The 24638-nt window shown below is 35.2% G+C and overlaps 1 protein-coding gene across 1 annotated transcript in view; it reads right to left on the bottom strand.

The window, feature by feature from the left end:
• Window positions 1-452: 452 nt before the first annotated feature.
• Window positions 453-24638, bottom strand: part of CFAP69 (cilia and flagella associated protein 69) — a 28748-nt gene continuing 4562 nt past the window's right edge. Inside the window, exons 5-24 of the mRNA XM_032182088.1 lie at window positions 24234-24310; window positions 22792-22890; window positions 19758-19907; window positions 19456-19633; window positions 18317-18440; window positions 16303-16351; window positions 16061-16182; window positions 15364-15580; window positions 14325-14489; window positions 13004-13122; window positions 12384-12502; window positions 11203-11284; window positions 10060-10252; window positions 9326-9463; window positions 8221-8260; window positions 6952-7036; window positions 5715-5909; window positions 4988-5074; window positions 3976-4080; window positions 453-1911 (exon numbers count right to left, since the gene is read on the bottom strand). Of these exons, the coding sequence (XP_032037979.1) occupies window positions 1735-1911; window positions 3976-4080; window positions 4988-5074; window positions 5715-5909; window positions 6952-7036; window positions 8221-8260; window positions 9326-9463; window positions 10060-10252; window positions 11203-11284; window positions 12384-12502; window positions 13004-13122; window positions 14325-14489; window positions 15364-15580; window positions 16061-16182; window positions 16303-16351; window positions 18317-18440; window positions 19456-19633; window positions 19758-19907; window positions 22792-22890; window positions 24234-24310 (2521 nt within the window). The 3' untranslated portion in view covers window positions 453-1734. The remainder of the gene's footprint in view (window positions 1912-3975; window positions 4081-4987; window positions 5075-5714; window positions 5910-6951; window positions 7037-8220; window positions 8261-9325; window positions 9464-10059; window positions 10253-11202; window positions 11285-12383; window positions 12503-13003; window positions 13123-14324; window positions 14490-15363; window positions 15581-16060; window positions 16183-16302; window positions 16352-18316; window positions 18441-19455; window positions 19634-19757; window positions 19908-22791; window positions 22891-24233; window positions 24311-24638) is intronic.

Raw genomic sequence — 24638 nt, 5'->3', positions numbered from 1 at the left:
TTGTTTTGGAAAAAATGGGCCAGTGCCTAGCTGCCAGTAGAGTAGTAAGGAGTCATCCACGCATTCACATATATGTAAGAAAATAATAAAAGAATAAATGCCACAGAAACCGTGTTGTCCCACTCAAGTATTTATTGTTTGCTTTTATTTTTTAACAGAAAACAGAGCATACTTTTTGTGGCTCCAGTGTGTGAAATATTTTCATATCCTCTAAAATAGTAATAAAGCAGCATAACTGGTTGTGGCAGAGAAATATAAATAACTAAGCTAACTTCACTTGACACATGGACCTATAGTTAGATAATTTCTATATACCTTATCTTTCTTGCAGCCAGAGAAAACAAAGTGGCTTGTTTAATACAACATGCTTACGGTTCATGCAGATTATTTTGGAAAAAAAGTCACAATGAAACTAATTACATTTAAAAAATATCAATTAGCAAGGTGCCAACATAAAAATTAAATTAACATAGTTCAATTTAATTTCTCTAGCTGTAAGTAGTAGATGACTGTTACTTCACAATGTAATGTTTAACAGATCTGCCCATGAGAAAACTCTTCAAATCTTTGGAAACTAAACATGTAGAGATATCTTCAAAGTTTGAGTACCATTTCATATCACTACTTTGCCATTTTTCATTATTTTTATAGAATTTAAGTAGGCAATGTTAAAACAAAAATCCTCTTATTTCAGTTTTAAAGCCACCACCTCTATGTCTTGTTACAGGAACAAATTTTTAAGAAATCCTTATACACACACATAGCCAATTACATCTTTCAGGAGGTAAAAAAAAGGGAGTTGGAAACTAAGTTTTACATAGTTAGCTCAAATTTATTTCTACTTTCTAAGTGTGCATTTAACAAAGTGAAAGACTGTGCTTTTCTCAAAAGACTGCTCACAGACAAAAATAACAGACTACTTGACAATGTGTGTATGTTACAAAAGCTCTTGCAGTGTCACAGGAGTTTATGCCATAATGCTGTGAAACTCAATCTAAAATGAAGTAACAGCCTCAGGAGATCTTGTTCTAATATAATATAGCAAACTGTGGCTTTGCCCAAGTTGGGAAAGGAAACAATAGTTTAAGAATTTAGTCGTCTACAAAAAAGTCTGCTGTATGAGAAGTGCTGGCTTACGTACAGATGCTAGGGTGAACAGACAGAGTTCCTACTGGAGGTAACCCATGGAATAATTAGAACTGTATGATCAGCTGTGAGAAGTCTATGAAGAGCTTGTCTGCCAAACAGACTCAGAGAAACTGTTGGCACAGACTTGTGTCTTTGTGAGCCGTTAGCTGAAGTCCTGATGCTAAAGGTGGCAGTTCAAGGAACAAAATGGACTTGAACAAACACCATGAGGGTACCTTGTCTGGGACAATGAAGAGCTGAGTGTATTTATGTGAAAGTTCATCACCCTGCTCAAATTGATACTTAAACTACAATGTGTGGAGTGTGTCAACAGAAGATGGAAATCCAAATACTAGACCTACTGATAGTGCATCACGGTAACCTGACACTAGCACACAAAACTGTGTGCCTTTGTACTATATGGAGTATTTTTTTTTTTTTAGTAAATCACCCACATGTTTATATTAGTTACAAAAAATACAAAATATAATTTCATTATCGAGATGTTCTGTGCAATTCATGAAAACATTACAGATATATTTTATCTTGTATCTACAGTATACATGCAGTTAACTAAAATATTAAAAGCACTGCTCAGAACATTATTTATTCCACAGGTCCCAAATCTTTCTTGATGGAGTCCAATGTTTTAACTCTTTTGATCTTTTTTAAGGCTCCTTCACAAACAGATGGCTTTCCAAGAGCAAGGTCTGTACCAGACAGTGGCCCTCCAATTAATTGAGAAGGTGTACTTTCTACAGTTACTAAGCGACCAGATCCGATCTGAAAAACAAAATAGATGCATTGTTTGACATTCATGTTAGTATTTAAAAAGAGATAAGACTTAAACCACGAACTGGTCTTTTGAAAATATTATTCAGTTGGTGGAGATGCATGCTAAGGTTTCCTAGGTCCACTCAAACTATCCTTTATACTAAATTCACAAATTGTTCCCATCAATACAAAGAAAAAGAGTGTTTTTTTGTACCTTTCTGTACTCTGCTTTTCTGCTTTCATGTCTGACTTATGAATAGAGGAAAAGAAAATCGAGCCTTTATTACAATAGAAGTTTGCTGTGCAGTGTTATTTGGATTTATACATAATATCAGCCACAGTTTTTGTCCTCAGATTTTTGCTATATGCTAATACTTTAAAAAAAAAAAAAAAAGGCAAAGAAAGAAAGAAAAAGAAAAAAAAGAGAACAGAATCTGTTTCTCTCTGAATGCAATTGCCTGTAACTACTGCTCCATGAAAACTCCAAGACTGAAAGAGATATATTTTCCAGTTTTGTTACTACTCTTTATACTGAATAGGTTCAGGTCTTTGAATAAAAATTCTTGAGTGACAGCTCTATCTTCTAACCATGACCTACTGAAACAAACAATGCCACTCTCTGAGTGCATGGGGCTCACATTTCGATTACTTAACCTTGACCGGTTTTCAACAAGCATCTTAGCTTCATTTTCATCTCCCACTATTTAAGATGTTTGGCAGAGAGAAGTAAAGAAGATTGTTCCATTAAAAAAAAAAAAAAAAAAAAAGCTAGCAATATCTGGCATTTGCAATACTTCTAAGCAATGCAGTCAAGGAATTTTATCTGATGTTGTTGGTGCATTCATTTTCCTAAAACTCTCCTCTGTCAAAATGGACTAACCTCTTCCTTGTTTTTATCTACAGTCGTTGAAATACTGAATTATATTATAGAATTGTGAAGATATTTTCTGGTAAATCCTCTTCCTCCAAAGAAGTGAATAATTGTGTCTTGAGGCTCAAGTCTTTAAAATAAAATCTAACAATTTATTACTCTCTGTTAAAAATTTTGGGTATTCATGTTTATATCTAGAATTTTCAGATATTTTCAGCAAAATATTGCTGGTTAACAGTCATTTTGCTATATGCATGTAACTAGAAAATTTTTCCAGACCACTTCATCTTGCATTCACACATATGCCCCTCTGTATCTTTCAAAAGTGTAGGGGAGGATGAAATCCTAGTTCTGTACTCAAAGACCATCCCTTTGCTTAGTGGTAAGCTTATCCTGGCTTCATCACATCACGCACGAAGTGCCTCTTTGCTTTTACAGGATGCAGCCACCTTACCCATCCTTACTTATCCATGCAATAAAGCCCAGGATAATAGTCTCTTTCCTTTGTTTGAAAACAGCAGCTCATGTTTTTTCCTCCTTGCTTCTCCTTACAAGTGTAACTCCCTGTAAGCAATCAAGAAGCAACCCCTCTCCCTTAGCTGTGCTACTTACACAGCCAGCTTACTCAGCTAGCTCAAACGCAGTTCCTGACTAGAACGGAGATTCTGCCATGTCTTACCCCAGCTTGTCAGAACTCGACATCCAGACATGCGGATATACCTTTGTAAGATCTTAACAATGGCTTGTGTCATCTCACATTTCAGTTAACTGATAGGGATGCAAAAAAAAAAAAATTTTCTGAAGATATAACAGGTGAATTATCTGCAGAGTCAGAGAAACCTTTACTGACATACTAGGGATTGCACGAATTTACCTAACAAAAAAGGAAAAAGATTTTGACCTCAAAGTTTTCATAGAAGGCTGTCCCATTAGAAGTCCACATCAAGTAACATAGGGACCATCTTGCCCACAGTTTTTCTGAGACATTTTCAGATCTGAATCTCATTCTGACCTGTCTGAAGATGTGTCAGAGGGGGAGGTGGTGGTTTGCAGGACATGCCTGGAGCTTATCAACATAAATGTTACTGAAGAAAAAATAAGCAGCAGCACAAATACAAACAGAATAGACCCCAAGCCACTTGCACATTAATGAAAATAAAACAGTGTTATTAACTATTGTTAAGTTATTGTTATTAACTTACTGTTGTGCTGAGGCCTTTAATATCAGTAGAATGAACTGCTCCATTCTGAGTCTTCAATTTAGATCTGGAAGCCTCTATTGACTTTTCCTGTAGCCTTTTTGCTTTCTAAAGGTTGTTAGAAAAAAGGTAAAATTGTTTTAATCGGAATGAAGAGTATCATTTGCAACTGTTAGAAAATATACAAATGACAAAATAAATGAAGTAACAATTCTATTGTCCCTTAATTAGAAGTACTCTCTGGTTTGTCACTCTCTTGTACTGGGGACCTGAAAGCAGAATGAAGGGACGTGGTTTCACAAGTGCCAGAAGGGAGTAATCCTAAAACTTGTGGGCTATATTCTTTCTAATGCAGCCCAATATGCTGTCAGCCTTCATTACCACAAGAGCACACTGTTGCCTCGTGTTCAGTTTGTCATCTCCCAGGATCCCCATAGTCAGTATGTATTTACACAGCTAGCCAGTCCCCAGGCTGTACCCCAGGATCCATGAAAGCCTTAGTATTTTCCAGATGAAAGATATCACATTTTCTTTTCCTGAATGCCCTGAGGTTTTGATCAGCCCACCCGTAGGACTTGTCAAAGTCTTTCTGAATGGAGACCCTACCTCCCAGCATATGGATTGTTCCCTCCAGCTTGGTGTCATGTATGGACATGATGAGGATACACACTTATCCAATATCCAAGTCATTATTGAAAATTTCATAGCTTCACTGCCCTATATATACATATTTACCTAATCACAAATGCATAAGCCACGTTGAACCCCAATTTGTGACCATAATCAGAAAAGCAGAAGTATCACAGTTTGCATAGCTTTGCCCATAAGGCTTGTGGTTCTTTCTTCTGTATTTGTGTGAACATAAAATTTACTATAGCTTCTACTTGAATAACCTCATAATTCACTAAGAAATGTGTTTGGAATTTCCCAGTTATTATAACTACATTGTGAATGAAAATTTTGCTCCTCCACTCAGATTTTTTAATTATTATTATTTATTTATTTATTTTTTTACCTTCAATGCCTCATAGTTTGATGTCCGAGTCAAGAAATTTTCCCAAGATTTGTTTACCATTTCTTTCTGCTTATGGACAGCTTGGATCTGTGATATAAATGAGATTAACAAAATGCAAGATGGAATTGGTACTGGTGACAAAAGTACATGTACAATAATGCAAGACAATCCCTACAAAACACTAGCATGAGCTTTTAGAAAACTAGACTGACTACCTTTACTTCTCAGAAGGTAGGAGAGGATGAGACAGCCAAAATCTCTAATGCTTGCCTTATAATCAAAGCTGGACAATGTTTATACCTGCTTACTTTTAGCATGCTGGGAAGCACAAAGCCCTGCTTTCCGAAGTAATGAAGCTTTGTGAATATTCAGCCAAGGGAGTTTATAACAGAGGCTTACACTTCAGTTTAAGAAGTGGATATATTTACAATAGGTACTTCAAATTGTTACCTGCTACAGATTATACAGGTGCAACTCCTATAGTAACATAATTATCATTTCATATTATACCATAGCTGATGCATCACTGATAACACTACTTCATTTTTTCATATTACTTTCTAAATAGCAACAAAATTATACAAACTAAGAGAACTGAGGTTAACCAAAATTAATTTTAAAACATCTTAAACAACGTACCCGTTTTGGATTTTGAACATTATACGATAAGAAAATCTTCATGTAACTTGACAAAAACTTTCCACTGACTTCACTTGCACAAACATACCTTTGTATACGTTTTTTCCTCCTCTCGGATTTCTTGGCGATGTTGACTTTCAAGCACTTCAGTCTGGAGAGCAGCAACCGATCTTCCAATATTTTCTGACACCTCTGAAATAATTTTCAAGGCTTCCTCATCTGAAGCAACAGGCCTGAATTCTTCTTTTAGCTCTGTACACACTTCACTCCAGACTTCTCCAACCTGCATGAAACACAAATACACACACACTGATATTTATGTCTTCTTTCAGTTCCATTCACTCAAAATGTAACAAGTAATATTTTTTTCTGTTTATTGTTGTTTCACTTCCCAGAATTGTTATGCAAATTAGACTTCAGTAATGCTATGCCAAATTCATTCATGACAATCTACCCTAAACTCTTCCCACACCCAAGTTTCTCTCCACAGAAGAGTAACAGGACTGCTGCTAACTGCAGAAACTGAGGAAATACAAATACAAGACATCACATTACAAGAGTGAAAAGTTGTGCCTTACTGTCTTTTCACTCAAATTGCGTGAATTATCAGAACAAACTATAAAATGAGACAAAAGGAACCTGGAATTACCAATTAAAGGTCGACTCTTACTAGATCCTGAACACTTCAAGCTTTCACAGACTGCATTCCTAAGCCAAAAACTGGCATAAACTGAAGCATCTTTTGAGCAGGATGTTCACTACAAAACTTTGTATCCTGTTCTTGTTTCCTATAGGCACAACATTGTAACAATTTAAGTTTTGACAACATGGATGAATATTGAGTGTGGGCACAAGGATGGAAAAGCACAGAAAAAGAAAAAAAAAACAAAACACAAAACTACCTTTTATCAGAATGTGTATTTAATGTCATCTTTAATAGCAGAAAAACACCCAACCCATACATAATCTGTCTCTGATGCACAAAGAGGCAGTCTCGCTCTCCAGCCCTTCCTCACTTCCTTACACCTATCCTGGCCCATTCCTTTTTCTGGAGCTGGCAGTTAAAACTATTTTTTCCTGAGTTATTTTTAACTGGCATTGGTTTCTGGTCTGGTTTACAATCATCTGTAGAAGTACAAAATAAGAGTCTGGGGAGTGCTGGAATGATGCAGGTAGGATAGTTTCCTTTGATGCTAAATACAGGCTTACACTTTCTAGGAAAGTGATAGTTACTGAAGAGTTATTTTTTTGTTGTATCCTGTAAGTTAATTTGCCATTCTTGCAAACACAGATAGAGTAGCAATATTTTCTTCCACAATACTTACTTTAAAGTCAACATACCGTCGTATGATAGCAAGCGTGACAAAATCCTTAGCAGATAAGCCAGGCAAATCTTCAAAACCTAAAGGAGTATTAATCATCTCGGTGTTAACAGCATGATCAATCTATCTTAAAATATCAGTCTAAAAAAAGACACCATCTTATTTATCACATGAGCATATACAAAATCTGCATCATATGTACATCAGTCACTCTTCCAATCCTGATCAGGCTTTAAGCAATTAAAAAAAAAAAATCTCCATAATAAATTCACTCTACACTAACTCTTTACTTTTAAATGGCTTCAGTGATCTCCCAGTTGTTTGTAAAGCCAGGATAGTACTGCATTTGCTATAGTTTTGTGGTGAGGGTTTGATCTTCCATTAAAGCAGACAGTTGAGTCTACAGGTCACAGTTTCTAAAGAAACATTTTGTCACAGAGTTTGCTTTAGCTGTGAAGTAGCCAACAGAAGAATTGTATTACAAAATCTCCAATACTTTGTTTCTAAACTGGATAATGAACATAATCTCCATCTCATAGACTTAACCCTTGAGCATAATGAGTCCCTCTTTAAAAAATATTTTTACAATACATGTAAAAGAATATGGAAGAGAAGTATGGTTGCTAGGACTATGCCTCATTTTTTTTGCATACTGAATGTTAATTATACATTTAAAAAAAAAAAAACAAAAAACAAAAAAAAAACCAACTATTTCTATATAGTCTATCAAACTTATTTCTAAATTTCATCATACCATCTGTGTGGTAACAGGGAATGCAGCACCTATTTACTGGAGTACAATTACATCATGTTTTGAAGGTAAGAAATGCCATAAATAAAGACCAATTAACACTGGATTTCTGATCACAGCATTACAGGCTGTTATGAAGTATAAATACACCAAGACAAAGGTAGTGGGAAAAGACCATAAAAATCTTCCCATTTTTATTATTCACTTCCATGTCATTTCCCTACTTTAGAGGAGACATTACAATGTATATAAATCACAAGAAGTATGTATGAGTATAGAAGAAAGCTGGAACAAAATCTCATGCCTTTTAGCTTTAATAAAGAATTCAGCTGTGATCCAGGATTAACATAAATAATGCTAATAAAAAAAATAAAAAATAAGAACCTAGGTTAAAATGGAGAAACAATGGGCTATAGTTTATTAGGCTGAAGATGTTTTCAGATTCATTGGTTCTCTAGGATAGCCAGACAACTGGCTAAAGAACTCTCTGAACTATTACCAATTTTATATTATATATTATCTACCCATGGAGGACAGGCTTGAAAACAACAAACATAACACCTATTTTTAAAAAGAGAAAAGGGGAAGCCAGAGAATAGTGGGCAAATTCAGTTCCTGAAAAATGACTGAGACAAATACTTAAAAAGATAATATTTATGTAGCTAAATGGTAACAATGAAAACATTGCTATACAACATGAAGTAGTAAAAACAAACCATGTCATTCAGCCTAGTTCTCTACAGCCAAGTGAGAAGTCTCATGGATGTGGAAAAACATATCTTATCTTAACTTCAGTTTAGGTTTTTAGGCAAGGGTGTAATGAGTATTCACATTCTGTGTACAAACAACATACAATTAGGAAGGACTGCAGCATATCATAAGCAAAGATTAGAATGCAAATTAATCTTGCCAATTTGAAAAATTACTTGAAAACATAGAATGTAGTTCATTAAGGACAAACATAAATTTCTAAATGTAGGAAGTCATCTGTACAAATCCAGGATGGTAGATGACTGGAGGCTGTGCAAGATCACAAATCAAATGAACAAATGCCATTGTGACAAGAGCAATTGTTTTATTAATGTCTGAATGGTAATTTACAAAACAAGTACAGTAATACAGTTCTATTTGGCTGTGAGGCTTCTGCTGAAGTACTGTGTTCAGTTCTGGGACACAACAGATCAAGAAGAATGTGAAACAATTGAAAAAAATTCAAGAAAAAAACAATGAGAATAATCAGAGACTATTCTAGGAAATGAGCGCTCTGAGTAAAGGCTGCAGAAAGCAGTATTTCTAAATCTAGGGAAAAGAAAAGAAACATAACATGTTAAAATATGCGAAGTCTATGCATTGGAAAACAAATTACAGAAAGTTTCAACATTTTAGATTTGATTCTAGGAAAACTCTCCCCAATGGGCATTGGTGAAGTCTTGAAAACCCCACCAAGAGAGGCTTTTAAGACCAGGATGAGCAAGCATCTATTAATAACAGAGCATTGATGATGTACCTCAAAGTTCCTTTCATCTTTATTTGTGTATGTTTTAGATAGAGACTTGACTGACTGCCAATGAATACATTCAGTTTAATGACAAATATGACACTGACAAGGCAATTCATTTGTCTTACCTAGCTTGCACAATAATAAATAAAGTTTTGCCCGTATGTTTTCTGAAATTTCCACAATGGCAAAGGTGGGAGAGTTGGCAGGCATGGGGATGACCTCTTGCTGTTTCTGGAAGCTGCCAACAATAGGTCTCTTCACATCTAATAATTTCAAAACACAAAACAAAAGCAGAAGAGCAAAGAGGCAGCATGTTCCCAAAGCTATTAAACTTACAGGAAATGCTATCTTTGTAATGAACCTTCGGCATGCAGCTATTGACATGTTCTTTTCTGTGATGCCTCCTTCAAAAGAGAGCAGTTCCATCTTACTTTATGGACACTATGGAAACCATTTCAATAGTTTGGCCAGGAGTTTGAACGTAATTTGGGCTAGGAAATATTACTTATAATGACTAAAGACCTGTGATATCACAGCACCTTCCTTGTTTATTTTTACAGTATATAACAAAACAATGTAATTTGTGAAACAAATTAAATAGCTTAGTTGTCCAGCATTAGAAAAGCAGTTCAGGTTACTAGTAATGGTTTAGTTTCCCCAGCTAATAGAGAAAATGCCATCTAGTGGCCAGACTCCAACAAAATACATAGAAAGTATTTTGGCTTTGGTGAGAACTGCAGCATAAACCTATAAATACTGTAATTTTCTTTCATTAGGATTCTGGTTACAAAAATAAGTATATTTAATTTACTGTATTCAGTGAAACTGCTCATAGTTTTATATGTATCATAAAACTTACCAGCAATCCTTCCGTACCGATCACGTTTGACTCCCAGGTCCAACTCCTCCTGTCTCCATAACTGTATTAGAAGGTTAGCTGCTGTTTGATCTTTCTCCCCTCGCCAGGTACTGATGTGAAAAGTGGTTCTGGGATTGTCGCAAAATTCAACTAGGATTCCAAGAATTATATTGCACAGGTTTTTTTGCTTTAACTCGGTGAAGAGAAAAGAAAAACATTTTAACCTGTTCACAGCACGGTATTAGTCTACCTTCCAATAAAAAAAATACAGAGAAATCCTATATGTGATAAAGTAATTAGAAGCTTTTCATTACAGATGTTTCCCAAAATAAATAAATAAATAAATAAAGATATATACATTTTAAATCTTTCAAGTTTCTGGAATCTTGCCATACAAAGTTCCATAAATTAAAGAACATGAGGGGAATGTGTGTAGGATCATGTAAGAACCATGTATCTGTGTGTAGAACTACTTAATAAGCGCCTCCAGGCTCATAGGAAGGAGAATTAAAGCTTCAGGACAAGGTACTGCTAACAATATTTATTTTTATAAGAAACAGATTTAGAAGGCAGTGGCACAGAGCATCTGTTCTATTCTGTGGTCAGATCTTTCAGCAGCAAATGAGAGTAGGAAAGGGTCTGTAGCTTTGAATTGCAAGGGCATTGGAGGCTGGCAAGAATGAGGAGGGAATGAAACCAGCAATGCACATGCTCATCTCATGAAATTCTTGAGGTGAAATGCTTGGGCCATACGTATACCTAAATCCCACAGAAATAGCTATACATAACCTGCATGTACAAAGTGACTTTAAATATCAAAACTTTTAAAACCTTAAAGTGTATACTAACTCTGCTCTTACTAACTTTGATATGAAGAACCGAGGTGCTTTTCTAAACAGACATGTCAGTCTCCTTGTAAAAAAGAGTAAATTTAAGACTTTCTGCCAACTGCTTATTTTCAAAAAAGATACATGGAAGATCTCTCCAATCATTTCCGTGCAGATATGGCATGTGGATTATGTTCCTTTCTCATACACTGTACTTCTTGTTAGTATTATAATAGTCTTTGTACATACCATTAAAAATTCAATTTTCCAAGTTGTTTTAGTACACTTATTTTGTTGCAACAATAAAAATACCTACTGCCAGCAAATCCAGAAGAATAAAAATGCCCTGTTGTTCAAGAAAATAATCTTCTCCAATGTAACAGCCAACGACACAGGACCTTAAATAGAAACAATTTCAACGTGTGGAAACACTTTTATGTTTTAGAACATTCTTAAAACATCTCATTTATTTTACTGAATTGCATAAAAATATTTAGTATGCAATAAACTTCATGCCTTCAGGGAGCAGAAAAATGATTTTCATATGCCTGCACTTGTGCATTTACAAATTCCATTTTCATTTGCACTGTATCACTAAGTATAACCTACTTGGCCACACTTTCTCCTCTTGTAGTGGTACACCTTCTTTGTAGCACCCCAAGAAATTTGGCAGGTTAAGTACAACATGGATTAGAATACCAATCTGAACTAAAACTCATTCCATAAAAGATGCTGACATTTAGCTAGATCATATTGCTGGTCTGGCTCATTGCAGGGCTGCGTGAATATTTCTGCCAGCAGAATCAAGGGGGTGGGACAAGTAAGAATTTCTTTTCTCAAAAGTTTGCTTCTCCCACCTTAAAATGATCACAAAACCAGCACTAATGATGCTATTGCTTCCTTATTTCCTCATTTCATGATCATCAATGTAGAAACAAGAGGGTTTACCTGCATCACTAAGCCCAGTCTTTTCTCCCAGACAGCAATTATTTAGTTTTCTATATATTTATCAACCTGCCTTAAAACAAATTAATTTTTGTTTATCCTATTTGAGTACTAAACTATAATTTCTCTGATACCAATCTTTTAAAAAAATTCTAGACCAAAGTTGCCTGTTTAGGAACACTTTTTATGACTGCACATTTTTAAGCTAATATTGGTCTATTCTCATCTTGCTTTTACTCCTCTGAAAGTATTTACAGACTCTAAAAATACACCTCTCTTTTAGGAAACTGCATTGAGGTGTCAGGAGGTCACATCCTGCGCAGGGAGTTCTACTGCTGTGTAGGGAATTAGGTTGTCATACTAAGCCCCTGTATAGGGAATGTATGCAAAATATTCCATTTATTCTGTACTATTTTTTAATTAGTCAAACTATGATTTTTACAGTTTCTAAATATAAGGCCTATATGTGCAGAGAAAGGCTGTAGTACTGTAGGCCTAAAATATGTAAGCTACCATTTTTAAGAGTAACTGCTGCTAAAATAGTTCACTAACCACAAGCAGTCGAGTGCATTGAAAAGGAGACGATTGTGGCCTAATCCACTATATAACTTCTTTGGATCCATCTGAATGAATGGGATAAGTATATCCACTCCTTCATAGCTGAAGAGCTCCTGGTGAAAATTATTATTATTATTGTTAAAAATATCATATTAAAACAACATTTTCATTAAACTATATGTATTAAATAGCTACATGTACATATAAGAAAATCTAATTTAAAATCTAAATTTAAATTATTTATATTGTAATAAATTTGGCCCACTTGTTATAGCAGGATATATTCCTTATGATATAGATAACAGAAAGAAATTTTTAGTTCTTCCTCACCGATAACCCCATTCTTCAACATGTTTTCATATTTTCATTTTAAAAATTACATAAAATAGCAATTAAATAGGTGAGGTATTCACTAATGGATTTCTGAGTGATTTTGCATTTTAACTGTCACTATCACAGAAACCAGTTAACAGCCCTGACTTGCTAGCAAGGAATTACAAGTGCCATCTGTGTTTGAATTAAATAAATAAATAAATAAAAACACAGTACTGTTTGAATGAAAATGTACCATGTTTTGATATTTTCTGCACAGTATGAGGTAGAAGGATACAAACCTTTCTGTGGGCATCATTTTCACAGAGAGCAGACAAAATAAATAATGTATCAGCTTGGATTTCCAGTAGAATGGCATCATCTCTTTCTTTAGATTTGTTTGCTGCATACTTTAGGATATCTGTAAATTAATACATTTTATACGTGTGAATGTTCTATTATGCAAGTCAGAATTCTATTATAGATGCTGATCTAAAAAAAAAAATTAAAAATCAAATTTATACCAGGAGACACTAACAGAAATCTACTTATGCTATTAAGTTTTATCTCCTATGTTTTATAATACCTTATAGAAGGTTCAGCACTCTGATGCTATAGTTTTTGCACTTTACTCTTTATGACAGTTAATGACAGCAGCTTGCACTGCCTTTTTCCTAGTACTTTCAGCCCCTTGTTCCTGTCTCTATGATGCTCCTTGTATTGTGCCAGTGCAATAGATTCAGGTAACTGATTTGAACTAAGCAACTCAGGAAAATGAAAAGAGCTTCTCGATCTGCTCTACTGTGCAGCCTCATAAATGTTGGTACTGTCAGTGGAAACACAGAGACATAAAATGCCACGACTGCTGAGAAAATTAGTCCTGGAACCACTCCATAAAGAAGGACATTCAGACACAGATCTCCCTCAAAGTAAGAAAAGTTGTCTGAATCTGCTATGCAAGGTATATTGTTATTTTTGCTCTCACTAATATTTGTAAGTTTTCACAAGAATTCAACTGTCAGCTGAGAATACAAAATCTATTATTTCTAGGCTTTCTATTAGAACATACTCCAAATTCCAAAAGATCTTAACAATTTGTTCCTTTCAGTATAGTTCAGACTACAGGAAAATGTATTATTGTAAGATAACAACTTAAAACAGTATCAGAACCTAAAACTTATATATAACAGTAGGCATGTATTTCTGCAATTGTCTAAATTGCAGGAACAATTGTTTTGGAGTTTTATTCTGATTTTAATCTTTATAATGTTTTATATACACATAAATTTATATATATATACACATATATATATATATCAATGCACTGGCTTTGATTTTCTGTTTTTCTAAACAATAGTTGGGTAAAGTGACATAATAACAGACTTAAGTAGAACAAGACTCATGACTGGATTTCCTTGGGGCTACCACAATGAAACTATGATGTAACAAATGCAGTATAATAAAGGAAGAGATTAGGGGCAGCTTTCACTCAATTAAAAATCATATTACTTTTTTCACCAAAGGAGTAACACACTAAAAATACAGTGTAAGAAAAAACAAAAATGTTCTTAGTGTCAACGGAAATACATAATTTTAAGTACAGCAATAGAAACCATGCTTTACCCAGTAGCTGGCTAATTGCTCCCTGGTCACACAAATTAAGGTTCACAGCATCATCATAAAGGGACACAACAGATCTCAGCACTCTCAGACTGTAGCGCATTTGTGCAAGTTTGTTGCCACGACCACCTGTTCCATGGAAACTATTACCTTGACCAAAGAAAGGATCTGTGGAGCAATAACAACAAGAATTTTCTTTGGCAGACAGTGTATGTTCATAACAATAATGTTCTCAGGGAAAAAAGTACTGGCTTGCCAGTGCAAGTTAGCTAAAACAAGCAAACAAATATCTTCACGTTAGAAAGGCTTCTTCTTTAAAATAATCTAGTAAGAAGCCATTCTATGTAAAGCCATACAATATTCATTAAGAAAGGTCTGATTTTGATTAATGTTAAAAATTATTACATTAATTTTTATTTTTTTCCTGACTTTACTAGGTCAATGAGCAGTCTCCAAAACTTAAAATACCTTCTCCAGCATTATAAATAATATCAATCTTCTTATCTCCATCACACACAAATTAAAATTTCTCTATGGCAAAAGATCGCCTACCTGCTGATGAAAATTACCCATCCCCAGAAAACCAACCCATGAAGCCTGAGTGCAGTTAGTTATCTATTTGTTTAGCTCACACTTGCAGCTGATGGCTACAAGGAAGTTTTAGTGCAGAAGCTGTCTGACTGTGTGCAGCTCTGAGTTTGAGTTAACACATACTTCCCTGCGGCAGGAATTACTGTTTGGATTTGGTGTGACAATAAGCATACCTGATTAGCTTAATGCACATGCTGTAGAGATGTGTGGCTGCCTGCACAACTGCAGGAAGAGCAATATAGTGGTACACAGAAAATATACCAGCTTACACTTCAACAGAAGAAAAATATTACAGTAATTTTTCTAAAGGTTAGTTTCCTAAGTGATGTATGTAAAAAGGAATCATCTGGACTTCACAAGTTTTACATTTGTCCTTCCTGCCAAAGAAGCTAAGTCCAGGTGAGCTGTGTTTTGAGGTTACTGTGTATGAAAGCCATAAGCATCTACTGACCTTGACCCATACACCATTCTAGAAACACAAGGAGAAGTGTATTCGCTTGGCAGGACAAATATTTATCAACTAAAAAGGGAGCCACTGAAGCCAGAATAGCAATTGCATGAAGCTGTAATTCTTCATATTGGGAAGCAGACCAGTCATGAAATCCAGGCTTTTGATGTGGTTTTACATAATAAAGCAAAGCTGGCATCACATCATTTTCACTGAGAAGCTGCAGATTCAAAAGACAAAGAGATACAGCTTAAAGGCTTCACGTGTGAGTAAGGAAAATCTAAAGCGATGAGTCTACTTTATCTGTCCTACACTAAGAAATTATTTTTTATTGGGAAAAGATGTCAGGAACAGTACAGGTACAGACAAGCTCTGTTTATATTCTGCAGCATTCACAAAGTCTGTGGTTTGTAAAACTTTGTTATGTTCTACACCTGTATTTCAGTAATGCTTTGCAGTCACTCATCAGCTAGCTTTCTTAGCATGGTTTAGGTTTGTGACTTTTCAAAAGCAGAAACTGTACGTTGCTTTCAAACAGCAAAACTCGGTTTGGTACGTGTAGTATCTGGTTCTGAATTCTTGATTTAGAGAAGAACTAATTTAAAATCTTCGGGACTGTTAGATGGACAGCTAAATAGTGAATCTTTTGACTTTTTTTCTTTTTTTGGCTTACTGTATCTTCCACTGTGTTAGAACTCACCTGTACAGCACGCGGGTCTTTAGATAAGATTCCTATAATATTAAACAACAACTTCTTCATCTCAAAGTCTTCATAAGAGAAAGTAAGTTTAAGACCTTTTAACAAGGGATTGGGAATTTTAACTGCGAAGGAAACAGTACATATGTTACAACAAAATCTCCACTAAAAGTATTATAATTCATAGAAGTAAATTCACTAGAAGTATTATAATTTCATAATAATTATGCATTATTACCTCTTACCTTCAGTATATGTTGCAAGTACTATTAACAGTGTTGTAAATCCACTTTCCTAATAGGAATTCAAAATAAATACATTAATTAAAATAAATTATAGTGAAATTAAAACTGATAATTTAATTTTAGTTTTACTTTTTCTTCAGAACAGAGTACAATGTATCCTACGGCAGACTAAACAGAATTTTATCAAAGAGGAGATCAACGATTTGGACACTGTACAATACTAAATACAGTGTTAGGGGTACAATTAATTAAATCCATGTCTCATTCAGTACAAGTCTGAACTTGTATGGGGAAGTCCCAAACACATGCATTCACTATTGTAACCTACCACACAAGAAAACAGCATTCTCAGTACTGTAAGAGTCGTGCTGTTTTTTTTTTTTTTTTTTTAAATGCCTTTGTGCACATGCAAGTTTGTCCATCAGGGTGACCAGTGCATACAATCTGGTGCCTTCAGTTATGCACACTATTATATTCAACTTCAGTGCATTACAAGTAAGCATATGAAAACAGCACGTATGAGCAACTTGCATTACAAATATTATATACTAAAATGCTGCTAAGATGCATTTCAGAAAATAAAATCCTGTAATTCACAGCTCCTAGACAGCTAGGAAGACAGTTACGTCTAATAAAATTATGAATAGGACCAAGGAGAGGGCTTGTCTACACAGCACACTAGAGGCAAAAGAGCTTTATTTCTGAGGTGATTATAAGCCATACAAACATGGTTAACAGGATGCTGCTCTTCTTGAGCAACAAAATACATTAGCTTGGACTCTGCACTCTGGTAGAGCCACCACAGAGCCTTCCACCAGCTCCCAGCATGAGGAGAGCTAACAGAACACAGTACAGACATCCATGCAGAATTAAGCTGTTCTTATTGTGCAGCAGCTTCTTAAATGCATCCTGGACAAGCTGGGCTTGAATACATTCAACCTAGCTCTGGAAGTTTTTGCTTACATTGAAACAATTTTTCATCGTTGTAGTACAAGGAATTAAAATACTGTGCACTGGTTATTTTTCTTGTAGGAAAAAACACCCTGTTTCTGCAGCCAGACAATTTGAATGTTTAGATATCAGATATGTTGCTGCAATAGTATAACAGACATTTCATAATGGTTAGTGATAAAATGGAAAAAATGAATGAAGAATCTGTAATCTTAATTACAGACTATTAAATCTATTTGGTAATACAGCCAACTGGGAAACTTCTACTGAAGCTTATATATGAGTTCCCTGAAAGTAATCCATTCCTGAACAACCAATAGATCTACATAAACAGGAATTTGATTACTTAATTATTCAATACGTACGTCACAACTTCATTTAAAGTTCTAAACCTCAACTGTAAAACAAGACAGTAAAAGAATATCAACAGTTATAAAAAGTCAACTTCTACATGTATGTAGATTCCTCATGAAAATTCTGGAATGCAAACACTCTATAACAAAAGAATGAGTCATCTACTTTTTAGGCAAGTCATGATAATGCATTACGGACTACATTAGGTGACCTAGTCTTAGAAGGAATTCGTGTGCCTCATTAAGTGGATCTAATTCATTCTCTTCTCAGCATCTTAGAGCTTCTGAGCTTATTTTTGAAGGACCCTTCAAAAGGTAAAGGTAAAGGTACTTCAGATGAATTTGTGCTATTTGAATACAGCTTGTACTCTTATGTCTCCAAACAACAAATTAGATTTAGTGCAAAACTCACTGTAACAGAATGGCATATCTGAGAATCTGTATAGGAACGCAAGAGCTAATGTTGCTTTTGCACTTGAACGGTGTAAGCTTAATTTCCTAGGTACCAAATAAGGTTGGTTGATGCTAGTGCTCCAAGCTAATGACATGGATTTGAAATCTCTCTGAGGTAGAATTGTAGAAAGTGGTTTCCTGCTCAGCAGACCTAAGGTTCCATTTGTGCTTAGCTCTTTCTTAACAAGGAAAAATATTAAGCACATAATATTAAAGGAAATCTTAGTAGCCTTAAAAATATAACTATGAATACTTACAATCATAGGTGCTGCAGGATTTTCAGCCACTAATGTGGCAATCACCAGGAGGTCGTTTCTTAGCTGACGATCATAATGGCGGAAACCATGTAAGAGCAAGTCTACGAATACTTCCTTCAATGCACTTAAAAGAAAGTGAAAGGTATTTTACTCTCTTCATATTCTTATTTTAGACAGCTCGAGTTCTATGGATCCTCATTCAGCATCTTACTTTTCACAGCCTTAGGGTTCAACAGCAAAAAAAATATTATGACATGGATTCTTATGTGTACTACTAGAAATTCAACTTAAGGATACATGCAAGGTGCATGTATTACCAGCCACAGCTTCTAGTGTATGTGTTATAATGAATTAATTGAAAGTAAATTAATATTTTCTCAAACAAGGAACTGGCTGCTGTTGAGTGATTATTGAGAAGAGGTGGCCTAGTACCAAGTAGTGGAAACACTCACTAAGGGAGAACCCACTACCAACCCCAGCAGATGATCAAGAACTAAGCCTTGTATTTCATAACACACACTTTCCTACTAATTTTATACTATATGCATTTCAATGGTGCAGTAATATTGACCTACTGGGCCTAACACATGAGCTTGAAAATGGTGCCATTATTTTTTCATCAAGCAGAAGTTTGGCCTATATCTCTTGCACATATGCACCACAGCACAGGTCTCTTGACCTCCCTCTTGCCCTGTAACAGAAACAACTGGTGGTAGATCACAGTGGTTTATGGAATAAAGTCAGGTTTGACAATGAAATACTTTCAGAGTTTACTGGATGGGCTTTCAAAAGGACTCTGACCACAAAGTTTGTAAGCTACCCAGCAGGCACTTCTCCTATCATATATAATTTCCTGGCGTTTCATAGGCAACAGTGTTATCTAACTTAGTGAAACAGAAACAGATGCTTGAGGGGTCTAAATCATGTGCTGCTCGGCTATAATGACTGATTCTGCAGTACTTTAATTTTGGAGAAGCAGATGTGCAACACTGAAAACTTAATGAGGACTTAATGGCAGACCTTCACTCCCCTTTTGTATTTTCTCTCAATTTATTTAAAACAAAATACAACACAACAGAAATGATTTGGTTGTCTCCAAAAACAAAATACTAATTCATAAAATGCTTCAATGTACTTACTGTACACATTCCAAGCTACTGAGCTGATTAACGACTTCTTCTTTTGAGGTGTTTTCTAACAGGTTCCATAGGATTTCTGATGAGCGGAACACCAGCTGTCCTGAGGGATCAACGTCATTTAGATACAAGCAGAGTCTGCTGGCTGCTTGGGCCTTCAACATGTGTCTGCAATTTACTCCTGAAATCATGAAAATCTGAATAATTAATTCTATGTAGGTTACCAATTGTTTTAGGTATGTTCAGAGAACAAATGATTTAAGATCAGAGGTAGTGAGATTGTTGAAAGAACTGTTTGTACTAACCAGAGCTGGAGAGATGCTGGAGAGCTTTGAGTACCCACAACTTCTCAGTAAGTTCATTTTCAACTATTGCTAGAGATAAAACAAAAGTTTCTGCTAATCCTCCTAATTCAGCCATCTCAATCTTATAGTTTGCGCTTGTTGGCTGGTAACCTGCACATAGAAGAGCTTTAGTTATAATGCAGTAAATTCTGAATTTTGGTTACTCATAAATTTGTTATCAAAAAAGATTAAGATGGGGGTACCATATTTCCTTAAATTTAAAACCAATGGAAAAAAAAATCTAATAAACAGGAGCTACTTTTCTTATATAGGAGTATTAATAGTGCCTAAGCCGTATCCAATAGACTTACCCCTCTGGAAGACTAAAATGCTATACAAACACATAGATTGCTTTCTAGAATTAGCAAAGTGAAAGTGAAGTAGGCATACTTCACTAGGTGAAATTCCTTATTCAGGTCATGCAATGTGCAGGACCTAGTTATTTCCCATAGCCTATTCACTAGAGAATTAATGCTTTCTACTATGATGTTACTTAAAATACATGGATCCAACCTTTGATTTAAAAGCCTGAATTTCTGATGCATCCCTGTTTTGACATTTTGTCCATGCAAATGCAAATCCATATTTCATTACTAAATTACAGAGGAAGGCAAAGCATCAAGAAAATAAATTTATATATGCTAACTTCTGAATGTAAAGTTTATCTTAAATAGCTTATATAAATAACAGATGATAAGAAATGTAGAACTGATAAATGCAAATAATGCACGTGATGAAAGGCAGTTTTAATTAAGCATAAACTCTCATGGGTTCTAAATTGGTATAATTTTACAGGTAATAATACTTTATGGACTGCTCTAGGAAATCATCATCTCAGTTTCTGGGGAATGGTAAAAAGATCAAAGGAAATATTAAGAATTGTTAAAGAGTACAGCAAATAAAACAGAATAGCACTGAGACAGTGCCTGGCATGCCAGTATCTAGTAGCAATTCCAGCCTCCCACATCTCAAAAGACAGAGCAGACCTTTAAAAAAAAACAACTACAGGTAGCAAGTTTTTGCTACAAGTACTATTAGAAGCTTTGAAAAGCTTACAAGAAAAGCTAACGAGTTCAAACTGATCTGGCTTCTAGACCTGGAAAAGAGGTGATTAAGAGAGGATAGGAGAGACATAAAATGAAAAATGGCACAAAGAAGATTAATAAAGAATATTTTTTCCTGTTGCTTACAAGATGAATAGCAGATAATATCGTTCAAAATCAACAGATTTAAGACAAATAGAAAGAAAGTATTTTCCAATTGCTAAAACAACTTTTTCACAACTGTATGAATAGTGGAAATGTAAATAGATATGAAAACAGTTAGAAAATCTCACAGAAGAGGTGAGATCAAGGTGTGTTAAGAATAAAACCCATCAAGGTTAAGAATAAAAGAAAAAATAAAAGAAATCCTAATTTAGGAATCCTCTAAAACAGAGGCTTTGAAAATGGGACAATATACTGTGAGAAAATATCATGGTGTGTTTGCTTACATTCTTCTTATATTCTGATCACCTGCTCTGTCATATCCTACATTTATTTACCTTCACATGGTCATTCTTATGTTCCTATTCTACACTCATGGTTTCCAGCAAAACAACAACTTTATATGATTTATTAGAATTCTTCTGTGGTTACTATTTTTAAACACCTTACGTGACTCCTTTATTCCAAGCAATCCTGGGTCCCATGGTGAGCTCTTGTAATGGTGAAACTGCCTGTAATAACTCAGACCCTGTGAATGACTGCGAAATCAGCCCTCAGAGGTGCAAAATACCAAGGAAAGTAATAACTATTTGAGTTGTAGGCTTCCCAGATGCTTGAAGTTAAGAAGGTGATTTGGATTTGGCTGCATCAGACCCAAACGCTCAGCATCTTACAGGACCAAACTTTGGCATGATTTCAAATATACTTAGAGATGAAGAATTTCATAAAAAATAAAAAAATAAAAAAAATCAGACTGAGATATATACACATATTTGATTATTATTTTTGAGATAGCACGTCCTGTTTTCTAAATCTGCAGAATAACATCTCTCAGTATTTAATATTCAATTACATTGTTGGAATGATTTACAGATATATACAACTAAATGCACACGTAAGTGCTCGTAGAACTTGGAGTCCCTCTTGTAAGGGAAAACCAAGTCTATATGTTTTTGTATTTCCAGAATCTTGTGAGGGCTGTTGTAGAAGCAGCTTCTTTAGGATTCCCAAAATAAATAAAAACTAGCAAGAGGGCACAGGAGCTAATGCCACACTGTAGGAACACAGCAAGGGAGCATATTAAAGTCCAGCATGCTACCTCAGCTGCGCTCTGAATCCACACTGTGCCAAAGCTCAACTGTAGCTTGGCTGTCTATAAGCCTAGTATTGTCTTGCAGCATGTGATTTTGTGCCCCTCTAAGAGGAATAAATACTAGTGGATTCTGATGAGAGTTTGCACGCCTTTCCATAGTATCACAGGATCGTGCTTGAGCTCATCTGCCCACATCATCAGTTTCTTTCTCCAAAGATACGTCCCATAATTTATTCAGAGCCTATGCTCAAATGTTTCCATATAACATGAATATGATCAAATTTAGATGGGTGCAGATCACCTCAAAGGCAACATGAGTGAAACCAGAGCTGTTACTCTCCAGGCTACACACACACGATTGAAAATTATATTTCCTTTCTTTTAACTCTGATCCTAATTACTCTTTCTTCCTCCATTAGCCATGTTTCAGAGAACCTGTGACTGCTTCACGTTTTCTGGATACTATTTAATCCTAGTCCCATAAGTACAATTAATTCATTGCATTTTGATAAATAATTTCAGATTTTGAGTGCTTATGTGTATAAAAATATGAATTGTACACCTACCAATGTGTTTAATATTTGAGATACAGTAACTATAGTTATACAGAAAAAATCATCCAATTTAAAAAGCCATTTCAAACTAGTCAGGATTATTAAACAGATTTCTTCTGACACTTATAAATACTGTGCTTTACCTGAGAGTAGTTTTCTCGGTAGCTCCGCCTTATAAAAGCTAATTATACACTTACAGATTTGTATTCTAACTTGAGAGCTTGGCACCCTCATCAGATAACCTATCAGAAACAGAAAAAAAAATAATTTACAAAGTTTACAATTGTTTTAGAAATTCATCTTAACACTTGTATTACAGTACTTAGTGTCTCCTTTGGTCATACCCCCTTACAAATCTTTCCACATCATGAGAAGTTTGATTATAAAACACTCCAGGGACAAGGACTATAACAATCAATAGGACAAAGTGGTCTCGGAGGAGTAGCAAACAGTTTATCAAAAAGTGACCTCCTCTGCTTTATGTCTACAGATTCTTATAGGAGACTGGATGTTATTCCAGAAGGTACTCTCAGCACTAAGCTACTACACGAGGCTGCTGTCATCATAACGATGTCAGGCACTCTTCTTCTAGCAGACATGATATGACAAAATGGGAGCACGGAAAGAATTCCTTTTCCACAAGATAAGAAGAGAGCCTTTGAGACCTACCAGGGCCTAGCACGGATAATATAAATGATCTTTCTGACTGTAATGTCTTTTTGGACAGGCTACAGAGAATCTGGAACTAGCAGAAACTGAGAAGCCATTCTGCCACCCGTGCCTGTGAAAATAAAGACTTTTAAGAATTACTTTTTTCTCACCCATTTCAGGGATAGTATTTTTCCACTTGTGACAGGCTGATTGCGTTACGTCTCTATTTAAATCTTTCCAACAAGTTAGCTAACAGATCACTGGTACTCCATTCTCTATCCTTCTTGACCTATAGCACTTGCAGCATTTTCTTTGAAAATTAATAATACCACATTCAAAGTCATAAGATATTTTGCTACTACAACATCCAGTGACACTGGGACACCGTTTGCTCAAAAGCTCTCTTAAAATGGATTCCTGAGTAACAGAAGACGATGGCTCAGATGCAAGATGCTCCTAGAAAGGCATGGCACTACGCTGACTTGCTGTATTTTGCCTTTGTAAGTGATAAATCTCAGGCTTTTAGATGTTGAAGCTTGGAGTCAAGAGTTATAATTTTCTCACTTGTTTCTTCCATTTGGATTCAAAGAAGCATGAAGGAAGTATATTCCCCTTGTCCCAGTGTTTATAGCAATACACACATTTCTCAGAGTGAAATGAAATCAAACAGGATACACACAGGTTTAGTTCTTCAGCTGTACTGTTAAAACTATCTCTCATAGCTACTGACACTGGCAAACAGGTAACTTTGTTAGCTAAGCTCTGGGTGAGCTGCACAGCAAAATAAGAACAGGTTCTAAATGCTAAAAAGTACCAAGTAATTGAAAGAAATTACTTGCACTTACTAGGGAAATAACAAACAATTAAAATTGTGATAAAGATACAGTTAATTTTATCACATTGATGGCATTGTGGCATCTCGGTATACACTCACCAAGTTGTGCAATGGATTTTGAAACTGTCACAGAATAGCTTACTTCATCTGATAATTTCTTTTTTTGAAATGGTAACCTACAAAAAAACATTAAAATAATACTTGAAACACTACAGAAGAATACTCTCTCCAATAATGCACCAGAAAAGCTCAACAGATTTTCTGTTCTGCCTTTACATATATATATATATTTGCAAATAAAGACTTTTCCCAGGGAAAATACATCTTTGCAATGTTGATTCTACAACATTGAAAGTTCAGTTCCATAATCTGGCAGTTACATTTTGGCAAATAGAGAAGTTGTCTGTGAGTATGTACTATAATTCATGTTCTGTACAATAAGAAAAACTCTGAACAAGCAAATGTCATTTCAGTGTGGAGGATGGACTCCTAGAACCGAGGCAC

This window comes from Aythya fuligula, chromosome 2, assembly GCF_009819795.1.
Source record: "Aythya fuligula isolate bAytFul2 chromosome 2, bAytFul2.pri, whole genome shotgun sequence".
Lineage (NCBI taxonomy): Eukaryota > Metazoa > Chordata > Aves > Anseriformes > Anatidae > Aythya > Aythya fuligula.
This window is presented reverse-complemented; position numbering and strand designations above follow the sequence as displayed.